Source organism: Carcharodon carcharias, chromosome 11, assembly GCF_017639515.1.
Source record: "Carcharodon carcharias isolate sCarCar2 chromosome 11, sCarCar2.pri, whole genome shotgun sequence".
NCBI lineage: Eukaryota > Metazoa > Chordata > Chondrichthyes > Lamniformes > Lamnidae > Carcharodon > Carcharodon carcharias.
In genome coordinates this window covers 43030852-43050439 of record NC_054477.1, presented here as the reverse complement: position 1 = coordinate 43050439, position 19588 = coordinate 43030852, and the positions used below count along the sequence as shown (strand labels likewise).

The 19588-nt window shown below is 41.5% G+C and overlaps 1 protein-coding gene across 3 annotated transcripts in view; it reads left to right on the top strand.

Annotated features, from left to right (window-relative positions):
* The window catches only part of pds5b (PDS5 cohesin associated factor B), a 260439-nt gene that overhangs the window by 88743 nt on the left and 152108 nt on the right, over positions 1–19588 (top strand). For all 3 annotated transcript variants that reach the window (XM_041198849.1, XM_041198850.1, XM_041198851.1), the window contains exon 9: positions 5942–6057. In XM_041198849.1, coding sequence (XP_041054783.1) covers positions 5942–6057 — 116 coding nt within the window. The remainder of the gene's footprint in view (positions 1–5941; positions 6058–19588) is intronic.

The window sequence follows — 19588 nt, the reverse complement described above, 5'->3', positions numbered from 1 at the left end:
CTTGTGAAGCAGTGGTGTTTTCTTGGCACGGTTGAGTATCTGAGTGTGTGTGTTTGGAAGGTGAAACTTGAATGCTGTGGCGATCCACAGGAGAGGAACATCGGAAGTGGATATCAAAACCCTTGAGGTGAAATCTTGTGAAAGGTGTCCGAGAGAAAGCGTCGTTTGGGAGAAGATTCCAAAGTTCAGTAAAACCAGTTATGTGTGTGGTGGAGGAAGGGAGTTGAGGAGAGATCCATAGCATCTGCTTCGGGTGGCATCTGTCGCTTGGTTTCAGAGTGTGGTGTGTCTGACCACAGGTAACCTCTTGATTTACATCGACTGTGTACTTACTGTGATCATGAGAGTATAAGATAGCTTCTGTAACTTTCGTTATCCTTACTAATCTGTATATATTGGGAAATGTATAGTTGCAGGTGAAAGGGTATTGTAATATTGTTCATCTTTTCTTGTTTAACAACAGAATAAAACATTTATTAAAGGATCATCAGCTGACTCCTGGGATCTGTTCAGTAGCTGCCGTCCAAAAAATAAAAGTTGGGATGTATCAAGCTGGGTTCCACCTGTAATCTGACTTATCCAGTAATAACATCAGCTGGGGTCATAAGAAGCAGAGGGATCCGAGTGTACTTGTACGTGTCATTAAACGTGACAGGACAGGTTGAGAGAGTGGTTAATAAAGCATACAGTGTCCTGTTACAAAAGCAAGGAGGTTATGTTGAACTTGTATAGGACACTAGTTACACCTCAGCCACATTTTAGGAAGGATGTGAAGACATTGGAGAGAGTGTAGAAGAGGTTTACAAGAATGGTTCCAGGGATGAGGAACTTAAGTCAAAAAGATAGATCGGAGAAGTTGGAGACAAAAACAGAAAATGCTGGAAAAACTCAGCAGGTCTGACAGCATGTAAGAAGAAAGAAACAATGCTGGAAAAACTCAGGTCTGACAGTATCTATGGAGAGAGAAACAATGCTGCAAAAACTCATTCCCACTCATGAAAGGATCTAGAGCAAGAGGGTACAGATTTAGAGTAATTGGAAAAAGAAGCAAAACTGTTATGAGAATTTTTTTTTTACACAAGTGGTTAGGATCTGGAATGCACTGCCTGAAAGTGTTGTGGAGGCAGGTTCAAGCCATAGGCCAAAGGGCCCTTCTGTGCTGTAGCCCTCTCACTCGATTAAAAAATCATCTTCAGGGAAACTTGGAGAAGGCAGGAGAATGAGAATTCCCCTCGTGCCATTCAGAGGGCTCGTGCAAACATGATGGGCTGAATGGCATCCTTCTGCACTGTCAGAGCTGCTGAGTTTTTCCAGCATTGTTTCGTAGATGCTGTTTGACCTGCTGTAACAATTCTGAGATTCTGTAATCCCAAATCCCAGTCACCCACAGGGATTGGAATGAAAATATTATCTTAAATGATAATGGAAAGTATGTTCTTTTACACTTGCGATTCTCATAAAATTGTCAGTCCTTAAGCCTGAGACCTCTACCATTTCCACCTCATCCCCAGAGTTTTATCATCTGCCCAATTGCCCACTCTGCTCTTGAGAACCTGACAGAGGGCCCAAGCTTTATTCTTGGCCTAAATCTGCACCCCTTCAACCTGCACCCCTCCCTGGGCCATTATCTCCCCATATGCCCTCTCTGAACTTGTGTTGCACAGTTTCAAAATAAAGGGCCTCCCATTTAAGACCGAAGGGAGGAGGAATTTTTTCTCTCTGGTAGTTGATCATTGCTCACCAGGGCAGAGAATTCCAGTGGAGACTGGGGCCATTGAATATAATCTAGGCTGAGTTAGACAGATTTTTTATCAATAAGGGAGTCTAGGATTATGACGGACAGGTGGGAAAGTGGAGTTGAGGCTGTGTCAGACCAGACATAATCTTATTGAATGGCAGAGCAGGCTTGGGGGGGCCATATGGCCTATTCTTACTCCTATTTCTTATATAATTCTGTTGTCCTTGAGATCCACCACTTGTTCCGTGGATCCTTTTCCTACTGAACTGCTGGCCACCCAACTTCCCTTCCTAATATGGTAAATAGTTCTCTCTTTTCAGATGTTGCCCCTACCTCCTTTAAATCATCATCCCACCACAAAGAAACCAATCCTTAATCCCCACTGTCCTTGCAAACTACCTTTCGACTTCCACTCTTCCATTCTTTCCAAAGTCCTTGAATGTGTTGTCACCTTCCAATATGTGCCCATCTTTCTCAGAAGTCCATGTTTGAATCCCTTCAATCAGGTTTCTGCCCTTGCATTGTATTAAATATACTCTTGCCCAAGCCACAAATTGCACCCTTCTAGCTCTTGGACTGTTGCACCTGGTGTCTTCTAAGGATCTATTGGGCCCCCTCCTGTTTCTCATCTATGTGCTGTTCCTCATTGACTTAATTCACAAACCCAGCAGTAGTTTTCACATGTATGCTGATGACACCCAGCTGTACCTCATGGTCATCTCTCTTAATTTAGCAACACTGCAGGAGTCATCAGACTACTTGTCTGACAGTTGGTACTAGATGAGCAGAAATTTTCTCCAACCAAATGTTGATAAAATCAAAACCATTGGCTTCAATTCCTCACAAATTCCATTCCTATCTACTGAGTCCATCCCTCTCCCTGAAAACTGAGGCTGAATCAGACTCTTCTCATCTTGGTGTTATATTTGACCCCAAAATTAGCCCGATCACACGTCTGCACCATCACTAAGACTGCCTTATTTCTAAATCTCCATAACATCACCTGGCTCTGCCCCTGTCTCAGCTCATTATCTGATAAAACCCTCATCCATGCTTTTATTAGACTTGACTACTCTAACAACTCCTAGCTGGTCTCTTGCCTTTTGACCTTTCATAGACTTAAGCTCATCTAAACTCTGCTTCCTGTGTCCTCACTTGCACTGACTCCCATTCAACCATTACCGTTGTAGTCTCTGGCCTGCATTGGCTCTCTGTTTAAAGAACACGTGTTTTTTTTTTTGGTTTAAATTCTCATCCTTGATTTCCAGTCCCTTCATGGCTTCGCCCTTCTTTACCCTTAATTTCTTCTGGTCCCACAACGCTCATATTTGAGCTTCTTTAATTCTGGTCTCCTCAGCATCCTTGATGTTAATTGCTGCACCATTGGTGCTTTGGAATTCTTCCCTTTAACCTCTCTGACACTCTTTTCTCTTTAAAACACTCCTTAAAATCTGCCTCAGATGACCAAAAGCTGGTCACAGTCATAATATCACCTTTTGAGGCTTGGTGAAAATTTTATTTTATGGTGCTCCTGTCATGTGTCATTGGTTGTTTTATTATGTTAGAGGTGCTATATAAATACAAGTTGTGATGGTTGTTTATCAGTCTCTCCAACTTGGTACATGTTGCCTTTTAAGATGGTGCACACTAGTATAACAATTGGCTGGGCTTCAACAAACATACAAATTGAATCCATCAGTGGAGGAAGATGTACGGGTGCCTCATTGTGAGGCCTGCAAAAGAGAGGGAAAGCAAAAATAAAAGCAAAAAGCTGCGGATGCTGGAAATCCAAAACAAAAACAAAAATACCTGGAAAAGCTCAGCAGGTCTGGCAGCATCTGCGGAGCGGAGCACAGTTGACGTTTCGAGTTCAAATGACCCTTCAACAGAACTAAGTAAAAATAGAAGAGAGGTGAAATATAAGCTGGTTTAAGGGGGGGGGTGGTTGGGAGACAAGAAGAGCTGGAAAGAGGGCCAGTGATAGGTGGAGATAGCCAAAAGATGACATAGACAGAAGGACAAAGAGGTGTTGAAGGTGGTGATATTATCTAAGGAATGTGCTAATTAAGGGTAGAAAGCAGGACAAGCAAGGTACAGATAGCCCTAGTGGGGGTGCAGTGGGGTGAAGGAATCAAAGGCTGAACGATAGAGATAAAACAATGGATGGAAATACATTTAAAAATAATGGAAGTAGGTGGGAAAAGAAAAATCTATATAAATTATTGGAAAAATGGGGGTGAATCGGAAAGGGGGTGGGGATGGAGGAGAGAGTACAAGATTTAAAATTGTTGAATTCAATATTCAGTCCGAAAGGCTGACTAGGCACCTTACAGCCTTTCGGACTGAATATTGAGTTCAACAATTTTAGATCAGGAACTCTCTCCTCCATCCCCACCCCCTTTTTGATTTCCCCCTTTTTCCCCAATAATTTTTTTTAGGGAGACAAAAAGGTGGCTACTGCATCAAGAATGATAATCAGGGATTCGTTGAGAAGGATGCGCACATGTTTCTTTCCAAGGAGGGAAAAAAGAATGGAAGATGAACAAAGAGTAAGAAACACAATTGGAGTGTAAAATGAGCAGAGAAACAATTACAGGAAGAATTATAGAATTGCATTGCACAAGGCCTTTGGTGCTAGCTTTTCATTTGGAGCTGTCTACTTTTAATGCCATATCCTTAGCTTTTCCTTATATCCTTTTATATTCTTTTCAAATTCTCTTCAATTCCATTTTTGAATCATCTCGTTCTCTGGCTTAACCACTTTTCATGAATGTATTTTCTGTTGACGCTGTAAAAACATCACTTTTAACTTTCTGACATTACCGATTTGCCAACCAGTGGAAACAATTTTTCACTCTTGTTACTTCTGAATACCTTTTATATGAAAACTTTTAACTTCTGAATACCTTTATATGAAGGCTTTTAAAGAGGGATCTCATTTTACATTCAATGATATTTAGCTAATACAGTATAAAGATTGTGATATTGAATTTGTCCAGATTATTTAATAGTAGTATAGCATTTCAACTGTGGTACATGTTTTTAAACTTATATACAATTTCATATCTGTGTATGTACATGAAAGTGTATATCTATCTGAATTCCATACAGTATTTTCTTTCTGTAACTAAAATTTCTAATGTCATATGTAATATCTTAAATAGAATAAAACATATAGAAGAATTAACACCTGCGTTCTGGGAGTAGTTAGAATGGCTTTATAATTTTCTTTATAACTCTAAGAAACCAAGTGGATATGTTCAAGAAGCATCATAAAACACCAAATTCATTATTAAGAAATATTTTAAGTCTCAAATGTGTGGACCACTGTTGCCAAGACTTTGTCCTGCATCTCCTCACTACTTCAGTAATCCACCAGTTAGCTAAACCCCCAATTGTGGCAAATGTTTGGGTAAACTTCACTGACTTTTTTCTTCTTATAAATTACTATGTCCATATAAATAATGGAAACCTCTGTAAACTTGGCACACGATTACAGCCTCCTGCCACTCAAGGTGTTTATAGTGTCATCACATGCAGAAGATGTAATTTACAGTCAAACAAATTTGTATTTTTCTATTTGTTTATGGGATGAGAGTGGTGCTGATAATTATTTATTGCCCTTGAAAAATTGGTGATGAGCCGTCTTTTTGAACTGTTACAGTCTGAGGATTCTGACCCAGCGACGGTGATATAGTATATATAGCGGAATGGTGTGGATCTTGCAGGGGAACTTGCAGATGGTTGTGTTCCTAAGCATGTGCTGCCCATGTTGTTCTTGGTGGTAGAAGTCGTGGGTTTGGAAGGTATTGTTGGAGAAAGGTAGTTAGTGACCTATATAAATGTGTACACAAACACTTCTAATGGTAATATAAAATATGGATAGATTATGTGACATCAGAATGGGCACTGAATTGCATCTTTATTCCATTGTCTCATTACTCTGTCTTCTGACTTTGGTTCATCTGAAGACTGCACATGGCTGTTTTCTCTTGTGCAGCGCAATGGAAGATCAACATTTCTTTATTTGAATGTTGGTGGGTGCTAATGGTTATTGTAACAAATTGCTTTAGAGAAAAATGCTTGAACTGAATTTGGGGAGTTGGCTTTAGCAATTGATTATACTTCCTGCAGTATATGCAGTAGTCATTAAATGAAGATTGTGCATGACTATTGAAGTTCTTTTAATTCTCATTTTCATAGAGCAACGATAATGAAGAACGCTTAGCAGTTGTTAAACTGCTGGCAAAAATGTTTGGAGCAAAAGATTCAGAGCTGGCATCCCAGAACAAACCATTGTGGCAGTGTTATTTGGGAAGGTAGGTTTCTCTTTGTCTTGCCTACATTATAGCAGTGACTGCATTTCCAAAGTTCTTTACAGCTAACTAAATACCTTTTGATGTAATTGCAAATGCTTTCTTTAAAATGGCAACTTCAGATTTAAAAGGTATAAATGTGATTTTCAGTCCTGTATTTATAGGATCACTACACAAAAGCAAGGGATGATAAATCTGTTCAATATTGGTTATTCTGCAAGCGCAGTTTTGGGCATTGCACTATGGAAGAGTTGTAGGAGCCATAGGAAAGGTGAGATGGTTGATGCATTGTTTTTCATTTTCCAAAATTCCCTAGATTCGGGGAAGATTCCTTTAGATTGGAAAATAGCAAAAAGGGAGGGAGATGAAAAGCAGGAAACTATAGGCCAGTTAGCCTAACATCTGTCGTCGGGAAAATGTTAGAAGCTATTATTCATGAAGATATAGCAGGGCACTTAGAAAAAAATTCAAGGCAATCAGGCAGAGTCAATATAGTTTTGTGAAAGAGAAATCATCTTTAACCAATGTATTGGAGTGCTTTGAAGGAGTCACATGTACTGTGGGTAAAGGAGAACTGGTGGATGTACTGTACTTAGATTTCCAGAAGGCATTTGATAAAGTGCCACATTAAAGGTTATTGCAGAAAATAAGAGTTCATGGTGTAGGGGGTAACATATTAGTATGGATAGAAGATTGGCTAGCTAAAGGAAGCGGAGAGTTGGCATAAATGGGTCTTTTTCTGGCTGGCAGAATGTGATGAGTAGTGTGCCACAGGGATCAGTTCTGGGGCCTCAACTTTTTACAATTTATATAAATGACTTGGATGAAGGGACCAAAGGAATGGTGGCTAAACTTGCTGACGACACAGATGGGTAGGAAAGTAAATTGTGAAGAGGATATAGGAGGCCACAAAGGGATATAGATAGGCTAATTGAGTGGGCAAAGATCTGCAAATGGGGTATAATGTCAGCAAATGTGAAATTGTCCATTTTGACAGGAAGAATAAAGAAGCTTATTGTCTAAATGATAAGAGATTGCAGACCAAGTAATTAGGGAAGCTAATAGAATGTTACCATTTATTGTGAGAGGAATTGATTCCAAAAGTAGGGAGGTGATGCTTCAATTGTACAGGGTATTGATGAGACCACATCTGGAATATTGTGTACATTACTGGTGTCCTTATTTCAGGAAATATGTAAATGCGTTAGAAGCAGTTCAGAGAAAATTTATTAGACTAATATCAGGAATGCTTGGGTTGCATTATGAGGAAAGGTTGAACAGGTTCAGCTTGTATCCACTGGAATTTAGAAAAGTAAGAGGCGACTTGATTGAAACTTGTAAGATCCTGAGGAGTCTTGACAGGGTGGATGTGGAGAGGATGTTTCCCCTTTTGGAAGAATCTAGAACTAGCAGTCACTCTTTGAAAAATAAGGGGTCGCTCATTAAGACAGATGAGAGTTTTTTTCTCCCAGAGGGTCATGAGTCTTTAGAACTCTCTTCCTCAAAAGGTGGTGGAAGCAGAGCCTTTGAATATTTTTAAGGCAGAGCTAGATAGATTCTTGATTGACGAGGGGGCAAAAGCTTATTGGGGATAGGCAGGAATGTGGGTTTGAGGTTCCATTCAGATCACCCATGATCTTATTGAATGGTGGAGCAGGCTTGAGGGGCTCAGTGGCTTACTCCTGCTCCTAATTGGTATGTTGGTGCAACATAGATTTGCTAAGATGATTCAGGGATGCTGATTTTTTTTTTGTGTAAAGATTGCTCATCAGCTGCCTGATGCATGTAAAATGTCGGACCCAATGTTTCAAGAACCCCGAAAACCAGCTACTGAGAAATCTGCACCCATCTTTAAAAAGTTTTTGTTTGCCCAAAATGTAGTGTATATGCTCTCCTTTTGGGGCATAGTCCACATATCCAAGTCCATATAGTGTACAAAAGTATTCAAACCAAGGCTTAGGAACCTTGAGTGTAAGTAGTTTAAAATTATCCCATTGTCAGTTATAGCACTGTTGCTTGTCTGGTTGGGATTGATCAATGAATTGAATGTTGACTGATTGTGTCAGTTGATTTATGGCAGGAATGCTGGCCCTCAGGCCTATCTCGCCATGTTCTATTAGTATGTCAGGTGAAGCTATAACACTGTTTTGAGTAGTATAAACTTGCCTGATTTAGGTATTCAATTTCCAAATCTGCCGTAAGAGGGTTGGCTTGCTCATGAGCTTTTATTCTTGGAAATCCCCGAGATGGGACTTGCCAAGGGAGACAGTGGCATAGTGATAATATCACTGGATTAGTAACCCAGAGGCTCAAGCTAATGCTCCGGGGACATGGGTTCAAATCCTGGTGAAATTAAAATTCAATTGAAAGCTACTCCCAGTAATGGTGACCATGAAATGATTGTGGATTGTTGAAAAAAGTCCATCGGGCTCACTAATATCCTAATAAGGAAATTGTCATCCTCACCTTGTGTAGCCTACATATGCCTCCAGGCCCACAACAACGTGGTTGACTCTTGAATGCCCTTTGAAATGGCTTAGCAACACATCCATTACATCAAGCCATTACAGAAAAGTGAATAAGGCATGAAAACGGATTGTCCACCTGGTATTGACAGCGGCACACCCAGCTCTGTCGACCCTCCTCACTAATATATCTGGGGGCTTGTCCCAAAATTGGGAGAGCTGTCTCCCTACAGACTAGTCAAGAAACAGCCTGGCAAAGTCGAGCTCATGGAATCATACTGTATAGACAATGTCCCAGACACCATCATGAACATATCCTGTCCCACCAGCAGGACAGACCCATCAGAGGTGGTGGCACAGTGGTATACAGTCAGGAGGGGATTGCCATGGGACTCCTCAACATTGACTCCAGATCCCATGAAGCCCCATGGCATCAGTCCAAACATGGGTAAAGGAAGCTTCCTGCTGATTACCACCTACCCACACCCCTCAGCAGATGAATCATTACTTCCCCCATGATGAACACTACTTGGAGGAAGCACCAAGGCTGAAAGGGCACAGAATCTACCCTGGGTGGGGGATTTCAACGTCAATCACCAAGAGTGGCTTCATAGCACAACTGCTGACCGAGCTGGCCAAATCCTATAGGACATAGCTGCCAAACTGGGTGTGTGTCAGGTGGTGAGGGAACCAACAAGAGGGAAAAACCTTCTTGACCTCACCCATGCCAATCTACCTGTTGCATAGGATCAAAGAGCAGTATTAGGTCAGCCATTTGACCCTGCTTTCTAGATGCGCCTATCCATGATAGTATCAGTAGGAGTGACCACTGCAGAGTCCTTTCGTTAGAAGTCCCACCTTTTACATTGAGGATACCCTCCATCGTGTTGTGTGGCACTACCACTGTGTTAAATGGGATAAATTTTAAAAAGATCTAGCAACTCCAAACTGGGCATCCAGGAGGCACTGGCACCATCAGCAACAGCAGAATTGTATTTAAGCAGAATCTGTAACCCCATCACCCTGCATATCCCCCACTCTACCATTATTGTCAGGCCAGAGGATCTTATTGGTTCAATGAAGAGTGAAGGAGGACATGCCAGGAGCAGCACCAGACATACCTAAAAATAAGGTGCCAACCTGGTGAAGCTACAACACAGGACTACTTGCATGCCAAACAGTGGAAACAGCAAGTGATAGAGTTAGGTGACTCCACAACCAAATGACCAGATCTAAGCTCTGCAGTCCTGTCCCATCCAATCATGAATGGTGGTGGACAATTATCAACTAATTGGAGGAGTAGGCTGCACAAATATCCCCATTCTCAATCATGGAGATGCAAAAGAAAAGGCTGAAGCATTTGCAGCCATCTTTAGCCAGTAGTCCCGATGGCCCACTTTCGGCCTCCTCTGGAGGTCCCAGCATCACGGGCCAGTCTTCAGCCAATTCGATTCACTGCACGCAATGTCAAGAAATGGCTAAAGGAACACAACACTGCAAAGGCTGTGAGCCCTTGCAACATTCTGCAATAGTAATGAAGACTTGTGCTCCAGAACTAGTGACGTCCCTAGCCAAGCCGTTCCAGTCCAGTTACAACACTGGCAACTACCTGGCACTTTGCAAAATTGCCCAGTTACATCATGTATAAAAAAAAGGATAGATTGAACCCAGTGAATTACTGTCTGCTATCAAGTGGTACTTAACTTGCTTACTATGCTCAGTTAGGGTTCAGCTGGGATCACTCAGCTCCCATCCACATTTCAGCCTTGGTCCAAATATGGACAAAAAAGTTGAACTTAAGAGGTGAGAAGAGAGTGACTGCTCTTGACAACATTTGACTGAGGATGGTATCAAAAAGCCCCAGCAAAATTGAAGTCAGTGGGAATTGGGGGGGGGTTGGTGGATGGATGGAAGAACTCTCCACTAGCTGGAGCCGCACCTAGCACAAAGGAAAATGATTGTGGTTATTGGAGGTCAGTCATCTCTCCTGGGGCTTTGTTGCCGGAATTCCTCAAGGTAGTTTCCTAGGCCTAACCATCTCCAGTTGCTTCGTCAATGATCTTCCTCCCATCATAAGTTCAGAAGTAGAGATGTTCACTGACGTTCAACACCATTTGTGACTCTTCTGATACTGAAGCAGTCCATGTGTATATGTAACATGACCTGGACAACATCTACAAGGCACAAGTGAGGAATTTGATGGAATACTGTCCACTTGCCTGGATGAGTGCAGCTCCAACAATACTCGATAAAGCTCGTCCAGGACAAAACAGCCCAATTGATTGGACTCCATCCACCACCTTAAACATCCATTACTGATGCACAGCGTGTACTGCCTGCAAGATACCCTGCCATAACTTAGAGGGTTCTTCGACAGCACCTTCCAAACCCGTGACCTCTTCTATCTAGAAGGATAAGGGCAACAAATGCATGGGAACACCACCACCTGCAAGTTCCCCTCCCAAGCCACACATGAAATTATATCACCATTCTGACATTGTCACTCGGTCAAAATCTTGGAACTCCCTTCCTTACAGCACTGTGGGTTACTGCATAGACTGCAGCTGTCCAAGGCGGCGGTTCATAATCACCCTTTCGAGGGCAATTGGGGATGGGGAACAAATGCTGGCCTGGTCAGCAACACCCACACCCCGTGAAAGAATAAATGAACAATAAGGTTAAAAAATATCCCCTCCTTTTTTTCTGATCTTTCTCTCCTGCTAACCCCAAATTTTGTGAGAGGATATTCACCCCTCTGCAGTTAGATATCTGACCAACATGAGCATGGCTAGGCAAATAACTGCCTCATGAGTAGCATGGTTTGCAAACTTAACATGTAGATGTCTGAATGAATTGCCACCATCTTCCTAACCATGCAATATGATGTTGAATAGTGGTTCCCATTTGGAAATTCAAAATTTCAGTAACATCTGCGTGCTTTGTTGCAATTCGCACTCCAGGTAGATATGACCAGAAAATGAAGATGTGATTTTGTGCCTGACCTCCCCAAAAATCTTTCAGCATTTTGCCCCAAGTCAGAGTTTCCTGATTTATTCAAGGAGCATCTGCTTTCTGTATTGTCTAAGGACCTACAAAGGGCAGCTTACGTTATGCCAGCCATTGATGTCCCACTATTAATCAACCATTTTTTTCAGGCCTTGTTTGAGCAAGTTGAACAAAATATTTCTGCACTGTAAGACTTGCTTCCCATCAAGGTCTGAACCACCCCCCCCCGCCCAAAGCTGCTTTCACTCCATGGTTTAAATCTCCTAGGCACATAAAGGAGAAGAATGTGCTTATGTATCTAATATTCCATAAGTTTAATCTATATTGGGATTTCGAAGTTACTAAAGAGTGATGGAGGAGTCCCAAGTGCTCTCCATTCTTTCTCATGGTGATCCCAGGGGATTGGGTCCAGGCTGAAGTTGACAACCTCCAGGATCCGCAATGTAAGTCAATAATGACCCAGGTCTCCTTATATTTTTATGATACACATATCATATCATTATGATCACATCCTGAAATCATATGTCCCTGATCAGCCCACTATTTAACATAATGGCTAAAGGGCAGTAGTCTACCCTTGTTCCAGGTGATTCTACCATAAACAGAATATCATTGAAAGACCGCTGCAATATTTTCAGGCATGCCTGGGATTGTTGTGCATGATGTGATTTATTACTTTAGTACTGAAGGCATCAAATAGATTGGCTGATGGCAGACAGTTTTGGCTCAGTTCCTGAGAGATGGGCTCATGGGATCTTTTCACAGATCTTAGTATTAGAAAAGATTGTTTGCTGCCAACATGCCAACACCGCATGTGAGCAGTTGTATGCACGCCTGCCATCTTTATAGGGACGTTTGGTCAATGCTGGGCCTGGATTTGAAAATATTACGGCAGCATCAAGTTAACTGGTGCTTGTAAAACAGTTTACAGACAATACAAAATATATATGAAAACTCAGTAATGCTAGGTTTGGAATACTGATATGGTTGGCTCAAGAATGCAAAAAAAAATCATGATATAGCGTAAACATCTAAAGATCAGAAAGCATATCAGTGGTTTACATGACTCCATTATTTGGAATCTTGTGAAAAATGTTTTTTCCAATAAGAAACCAAAAATTCAGTGAAAACGAACTGACTCAAAAAAATTAAGTTGAAACTGCTGCTGGGAGTTTCTCTAGTATGACTAAAAGGAAAACATAAACCTGTTAAAAAGAAATGCAGAATGGATCAAGCTATTGTAATTTGAGAAGTTGACCATTCCACATACTAGCTCACTTGCACATACTTAGGGTTGATTCCTGCGCATGCACTGACAAGTACACATGCGCATAAGTGCTGCCGGCAGCCACGTTGCGTTGGCAGGAGTTATAGTGATTAAAAAACACCTCCGTTACAAAATCCAAGATTTGGCCTTGGTTTGGAAGCAGTGGTAGTAACCTTGGCTTGAACTGTACAACATAGAACTAGAGTCTTGCATAAAGGCCACATAATGTGGTCTTGTATGAAATTAAAGAAAATTGACCTCAGTTTCAAATTGTTTCATTTTGAATTTTTATGCTGTCCTCTGGGGCAACTGTATCTACAAGGGAGCCGAAAGTTATGGGGAGTAGGCAAGAAAGTGAGTTAAGGTCACAATTGGTTTACCATGATCGTACTGATTGGTAGAGCAGGCTCAGTGGGCCAAAAGGCCTACTCCTGCTCCTATTTCTTATACCTTACAGTTACAAAACAAAATATGGCAACCTGAAGAGCCATTTTAATAGCCACTAGTATCAGTGGATGCTATGGTAGTACTCTCAGAGCCCCTTCCTTTATATTTTAGTGAAGTTGTGATCTCTACCTAGAGTATACTGGCCTCAAATAGAATCTTATTCATCAATAAATAATTTCAAGGCATTGTTCTCCAAGACCGTTGCTGATTCCTCCCTTCTCTGACTCACCTAAAACACTTTTTGGAATTTGACATGTATACTGTCCATACTGGCTGCCATTTCATTAACTTAGTGACACAGCGCTAAGTCCACCATTTGAATTGGCTCATTTAAAATTCTTAGGCTGGATGAATTTGTTGTATAGACCAATCTATTTTCTATGCAGGTGGATACAGCATGTTTAGATTTACATATTAACTGTGGAATGTTCATACAAATTTGCCATAATTTTCTCTCTGAATTCTTTTGACCATGAATAGTGACACACTTTTTAGCCATTCTTTACTATCAAGGTGAGACTGATGCCTTTTCTGGGTACAAATGGAGTGTGACTTCCATTGCCACACTATTATTTCGACATTAATGGGAACACTAAAAGAATTTTCTATATTGCATCCTCTCCCTCCTTTACCCCCTTCCCCTGGGTACAGTTTCAGGAAGAAGAATTCAGTCTTATCCTGTTTTGTTTCTGAATTTTTTTAAAAGAGGGGAGATGGAATACCTTCACAAAGTAGAGATAGCATAATGGTAGTAGAAAAAAAAAGTGACAGCAATCAGCAAGGCAGAAATAGAAACCCTGTGGATAGCAATTTAAAATAAAAAGGAACAATCTCGCTAACAGCTATAGTCTGCAGACCACCTAATAATTGAAGGGAGGTAGAGGAAGAAATGTGCAAATTGAGGAGATGAGTAAAAGGCATAGAGAAGTAATCATGGGGGATTTTGACAATCCTGAAATTAATTGGCCAGGAGGACAAGGAATGGAATTTCTGTAATGCACACAAGATTCCTTTCTAACCAATATGCAAGAAGCTCACAAAGGAAGAGTTGCTACTGGATTAAGAAATGAGGAATTAATGAGAGCAGATAGAAGTAAAGGAAAATACCTTGGCAGTTGTGGTCATAATTGAGAAAGATGTAAGCATTACAAGGATTAGGGTAATAGATTGGGGAAATCATAGAATGGTTATAGCACAGAGGTGGCCATTCAGCACATCATGCTTGTTCTGTGCTGGTCCACGGAAGGAGCAATTCACCAAGAGTCACTCCTCTGCAGGGATCAAAATAATTTTTCCCCAGAGCTCTTTTTGAGATTTTTTTCAAGAGCTACTTTTTGATTTTCAGGGGCTACTTTTTAGTTTTCATGGGCTCCTTTCTCATTCTCATCAACTCCTTTATTAGGTGATGCAGTCACCTTCTGAAATCTTCTGGATTTTGATTTTTTTTTTCTTTCGTTTCCTCCTCTGGATAGTTAAGATAGCACAAATACCAGACTCAATGTATGATTAAACCTTTTAACTTGGAATCTGTGAGCCAGGCCCTGGAATTCAGTTTCCTTTAACTCATTTGCTAAAAATATATTTTTGTTAGTTTTATTATAAATGAGTCTCCCCACCCATACTCCATTTCCAAAATAAAAATATAACTATTTGACACAATATAACTTATTGGGAATGAGTCTCACGTCTGCAGCCCCTCCTTTTATAAGTTAATTACAAGTAATCAGCACTCCCCAGTATTCTTTAGTTTCGTTCTGCCAAGTAATGCTGCAGCAACAAGCTAATCATCAGATAAAGGATGGCCCCAGACCCTGACTCCCAACCCCCCCATAATTTGCAGAAGGACCAGTTGTTCTCCATTTCTCACCTCTGTTCAACAACGTCCTGCAAATTCACCCAGGCTCTGTTATTCCAAAAAGGCAACTGGTCACCCAAGAACCCCATCCCCACTGCGCAGCTGGTAGCTGGGCCAGGGTTGGTGCGAGGCTGACTGGTGGCTCCCACGAGCCCTATTCCTGGCCTCATGACTGGGCTTCCAGCCACTGCCTCCTTACTCTTTTTTTTTTTTGCTTTTTTTTTTCCCCAGCTTCTTCTGGATGCAATAATGGTGCAATCGGAAGTCCCCTGCATGTTGTAGCAGGACCAGCCACAATAATTAATCCAGTTCCTCCAAATCTCAGCTTCCCTCTGCTCCTCCAATTATAGCTTCTCTCTCTGGAGGAGCAGCAAGAGAAGGAGGGAGGAAATCTGTGATAGGAGGAGCTGGAGCAGTGAGTGTGGGAGAGACAGAATCTCTGATTGGAGGAGCAGCTCATCACAGATTCTGTCTCCCCCCACTCTCAACTATTACTCCAATCAGAGCTTAATATTATTTTCCTGTTCCTAGTGACGCTTGTGCTTTCAAGTGTTCAGTCCCGTTTGGACAATGGAGGAGTCATAATGCAAAGCTAATATGTACTCCTTTCTCTCTTTTTTTTGCCCCGTGTATGATTTTGTGTGGGCTCTTTCGGGGCTTTTGAGCCGAAATTTGCCTGCTGCCTCTTTTTTTAAACCCTGGTCCCCTACCTTTTCCTTATAGTCCTGAAAGTTTTTCTTTTCAGATGATTTCATTCCTTTTTGAAAGCCTCAAATTGATCCTGCCTCTACCACATTATCAGTGAATGCATTCTAGATCCTAACCACTCGCTGCGTTTATAAAAGAAACATCTTTCCTTGTGCCATCATTGCTTTTTTTGCCAATTTTCTTAAATCTGTCCCCTCAGGTTTTCAATCCCTCTGCCAATGGGAGCAGATTTTCACGTTTACTATGTCCACACCCCTCATGATTTTGAATACCGCTATCAAGTCCCCTCTCAATCTTCTCTTCGCCGAGGAAAACAGCTCCAACTTCTCCAATTTATCTACGTAGCTGAAGTTCCCTATCCCTGGAAAGATTCTCGTGAATCTTTTCTGCACCATCTCTAATACCTTCACATCCTTCCTAAAGTGTGGTGCCCAGAACTGGACACATAACTCCAATTCACAGAATCAGAGAATTGCTACAGCAGAGAAGGAGGCTATTCAGCCCATTGTGTCTGTGTTGGCTCTCAGAATGAGCAGTGCACCTAGTGCCATTCCCCCAGCTTCTCCCCATAAACCTGCAAATTTATCTTTTCAATTGAGGCTGAAAAATTATGCTTTATGCAGGCTCAATTGTACTCTATGCTCCTATTGATAAGCCCAGGATGTGTGCTTTATTAACTGTTCTCCCAACCTGTCTTGTCAACTTCAATGATTTATGCACATATATACTTTGCAATTCTCCAGGTCCCTGTGCTTCTGCAGCCCCTTTAGAAATTGTACCCTTTATTTCATATTGTCTCTTGGTGACCTTCCTACCAAAATGAATCACTTCACACTTACCCGCATTAAAGTTAATCTGCCGGGGAGGTGGTAGCATATTGGTATTGTCACTGGACTAGTATTCCAGAGACCCAGGGTAAAGCTCTGGGGACCTGGTTTTGAATCCCACCACAGCAGATGGTGAAATTTGAATTCAATAAAAACCTTGAATTAAAAAAATGTCTGGTGATGACCATGAAACCATTGCTGATTGTCACAAAAAAAACCCCATCTGGCTCACTAATGCCCTTTAGGGAAAGAAAGCTGCCATCTTTACCTGGTCTGGCCTACCTGTGACTCCAGACCACAGCAATGTGGTTGATTCTTAAATGCCCTCTGAAAAAGGGCAGTTAGGGATGGGCAATATCTTTACACCCTTTTTTGAACAAGGTTGAGACATTTGCAATTCTTTAGTCTTCTGGCACCACCCCTTAGGCGAAGGAAGATTAGAAAATTACGGCCATTAGCTCTGCAGTTTCCACCCTTACTTCCCTCGGTATCCTAGGATGCATCTCATCCAGTCCTGGTGTCCTATCAACTTTTAAGTATAGATAGCCTATCAAGTACCTCTTCTTTATCAATTTTATACCTTTCAAGTATCTGAAATACCTCTTCTTTCATTGTGACCTGCAGAACATCATCTTCCTTGGTAAAGACAGATGCAGAGTATTCATTTAGTACTTGAGCCATGCCCCCTTCTTCCATGCTTAAAACCTCCTTTTTGGCTCTTAATTGTCCCTGTTCCTCCTATTACCATCCTTTTACTATTTATAGAAGCACATTTACTTTTTGATTATTTTTATTATAAAGAATACATATTTTTGTGCTGATATCACACCTTTCACAGCCCCAAAACATTCCTTCATGCTTTAAAACTAATGGTAAATAGCCTGAGAATTGCTGCACCTTGAAATATTGCCAGGCATTGACAGGACAGCTGGGCCTCGGTTTAAAATCTCACCCAAAAGATGGCGCCTCTGACAGTGCAACATTCCCTCAGCACCGACCCTCCGATAGCACAGTACTCCTTCAGTACTAACTCTCTGATAGTGCAGCACTTTGTCAGTATGGACCCTCCAGTGGTGCAACGTTCCATCAGCATTGACAGCCTTTCGTTTTTGAAGAGCTTTTATTTGTGAATAGAACTTGGGAAAATAAAATGGCTGACAATGTTATAGAACAGCGATGGGAAGCATTTAAAACTAACTTAACAGAGCCCAGGGAGAAATTTTTCTGCCGAAAAAAAAACAAAACGCTAATGAGACACCATGGATGAATAAAGACTTGAGGGAAAAATTAAAGGTAAGGAACGTGGACAGAACGGAGAGCACAGCAAGAAAGAATATAAAGAGGTTAGAAGATAAGTCAATAAAACAATTAGGAAGCTGAAGAGAAACTGGTTAAATCATCAAGGAACATAAAACAAAATGGTGAAATAGCCTACAGATATATATGATTTTTCAAAAATTGAAGTCGGGGTGGCAATCTGGTTATTAAGAGATAGCCAGGATAAAATTTCAGTTAACTAGTATTATACCTGTGTTTAAGAAATGAGATAGAACATGTCCAGGGGACTACAGACCAGCCCTCCTAACATCAGTCGTAGGAAAGATAATGGAATTCTGACTGAAGAAATAGAAAAACAGTTAGAAACCAAAAGTATGACAAGTAGTCAGCATGGATATCGCTAAGCGACCCCACAGCCAAAGAATCAGATCAAAACTCTTCAAGCCTGTTGCATCCAGTTGTAAATGGTGCTGGACATTTGAACAACTAATGGAGGCCCCAAAAAATCCCCATCCTCAATGCCCAGAGGGCATTTAAGAGTCAACCACATTGCTGTGGGCCTGGGGGTCATATGTAAGCCAGACCAGGTAAGGACGGCAGATTTCCTTCCCTAAAGGGCAGTAATGAACCAGATCGGTTTTTATGACAATTGACAATGGTTTCATGGTCACTATCAGACTCCTAATTCTAGATTTTTATTGAATTCAAATTTCACCATCTGCCATGGTGGGATTCGAACCAGGGCCCCCCAGAACATTACCGTGGGTCGCTGGAATACTAGCCCAGTGACAATACCACTATGCCACCACCTCCCCTGGAATGGTGGTGGTGGGGTGGTTGCCAGTAATACAGGTGAAGCAGGTCTGGAAATTCTGTGGCAAGTAGCTCACCTCCTGATTCCCCAATGCCTGTCCACAATCTACAAGGCACTAGTCTGGTATGTGATGGAATAGTCTCCAGTTGTCTGGATGAGTGCAGCTTTCGTAACAGGACATAAATAATCTGCTTAATTGACAGCTCATTCTGCACCTTATGCTGAATCAGCGAATTGCTCCCCCCACCACCAACGCACAGTGACAACAGTGTGCACCATTTACAAGATGCACTGCAGCAACTTTCCAGGCCTCTTTTCATAGCAGCTTTCAAACCTGTGAAGTTAACCTTGAAGGACAAGGGCAGCAGATGCATCAGAACACCAACACTGTAAGTTCCCTTCCAAGCCCCATCCTGTTCTGAAACTATAACACCGTTCCTTTACTGCCGCTGAGTCAAAATCCTGGAACTCCCTTACTAACAGTACTGTGGATGTACTGACATGAGTTGGATTATAGCAGTTCAAGAAAGTGGCTCAGCACCACCTTCGAGGGCAATTGGGGATGAGCAGTAATTGCTGTCTTTGCCAACAATATTCACAACCGATTAAAGAAGAAATACATGTGTGCGTGTGAGATATGAAAAGGGAAAGTCTGTCTTGACCAACCTCATTGAATTCTTAAAGATGTAAAAAAGAAAGCAGAAATGGATGATGTTGTAGATGTAATACATCTAGATTTTCAAAGGGGAAATGGTGCCACGTAATAGACTAATAAATAAGGTCAGAGCATGCAGAGTTAAAGGGCAAGTGACTGCATGGTGAAAAGCAGAGAGTAAGGATAAAGGATGGCAAAGGGTGGGAAATGAT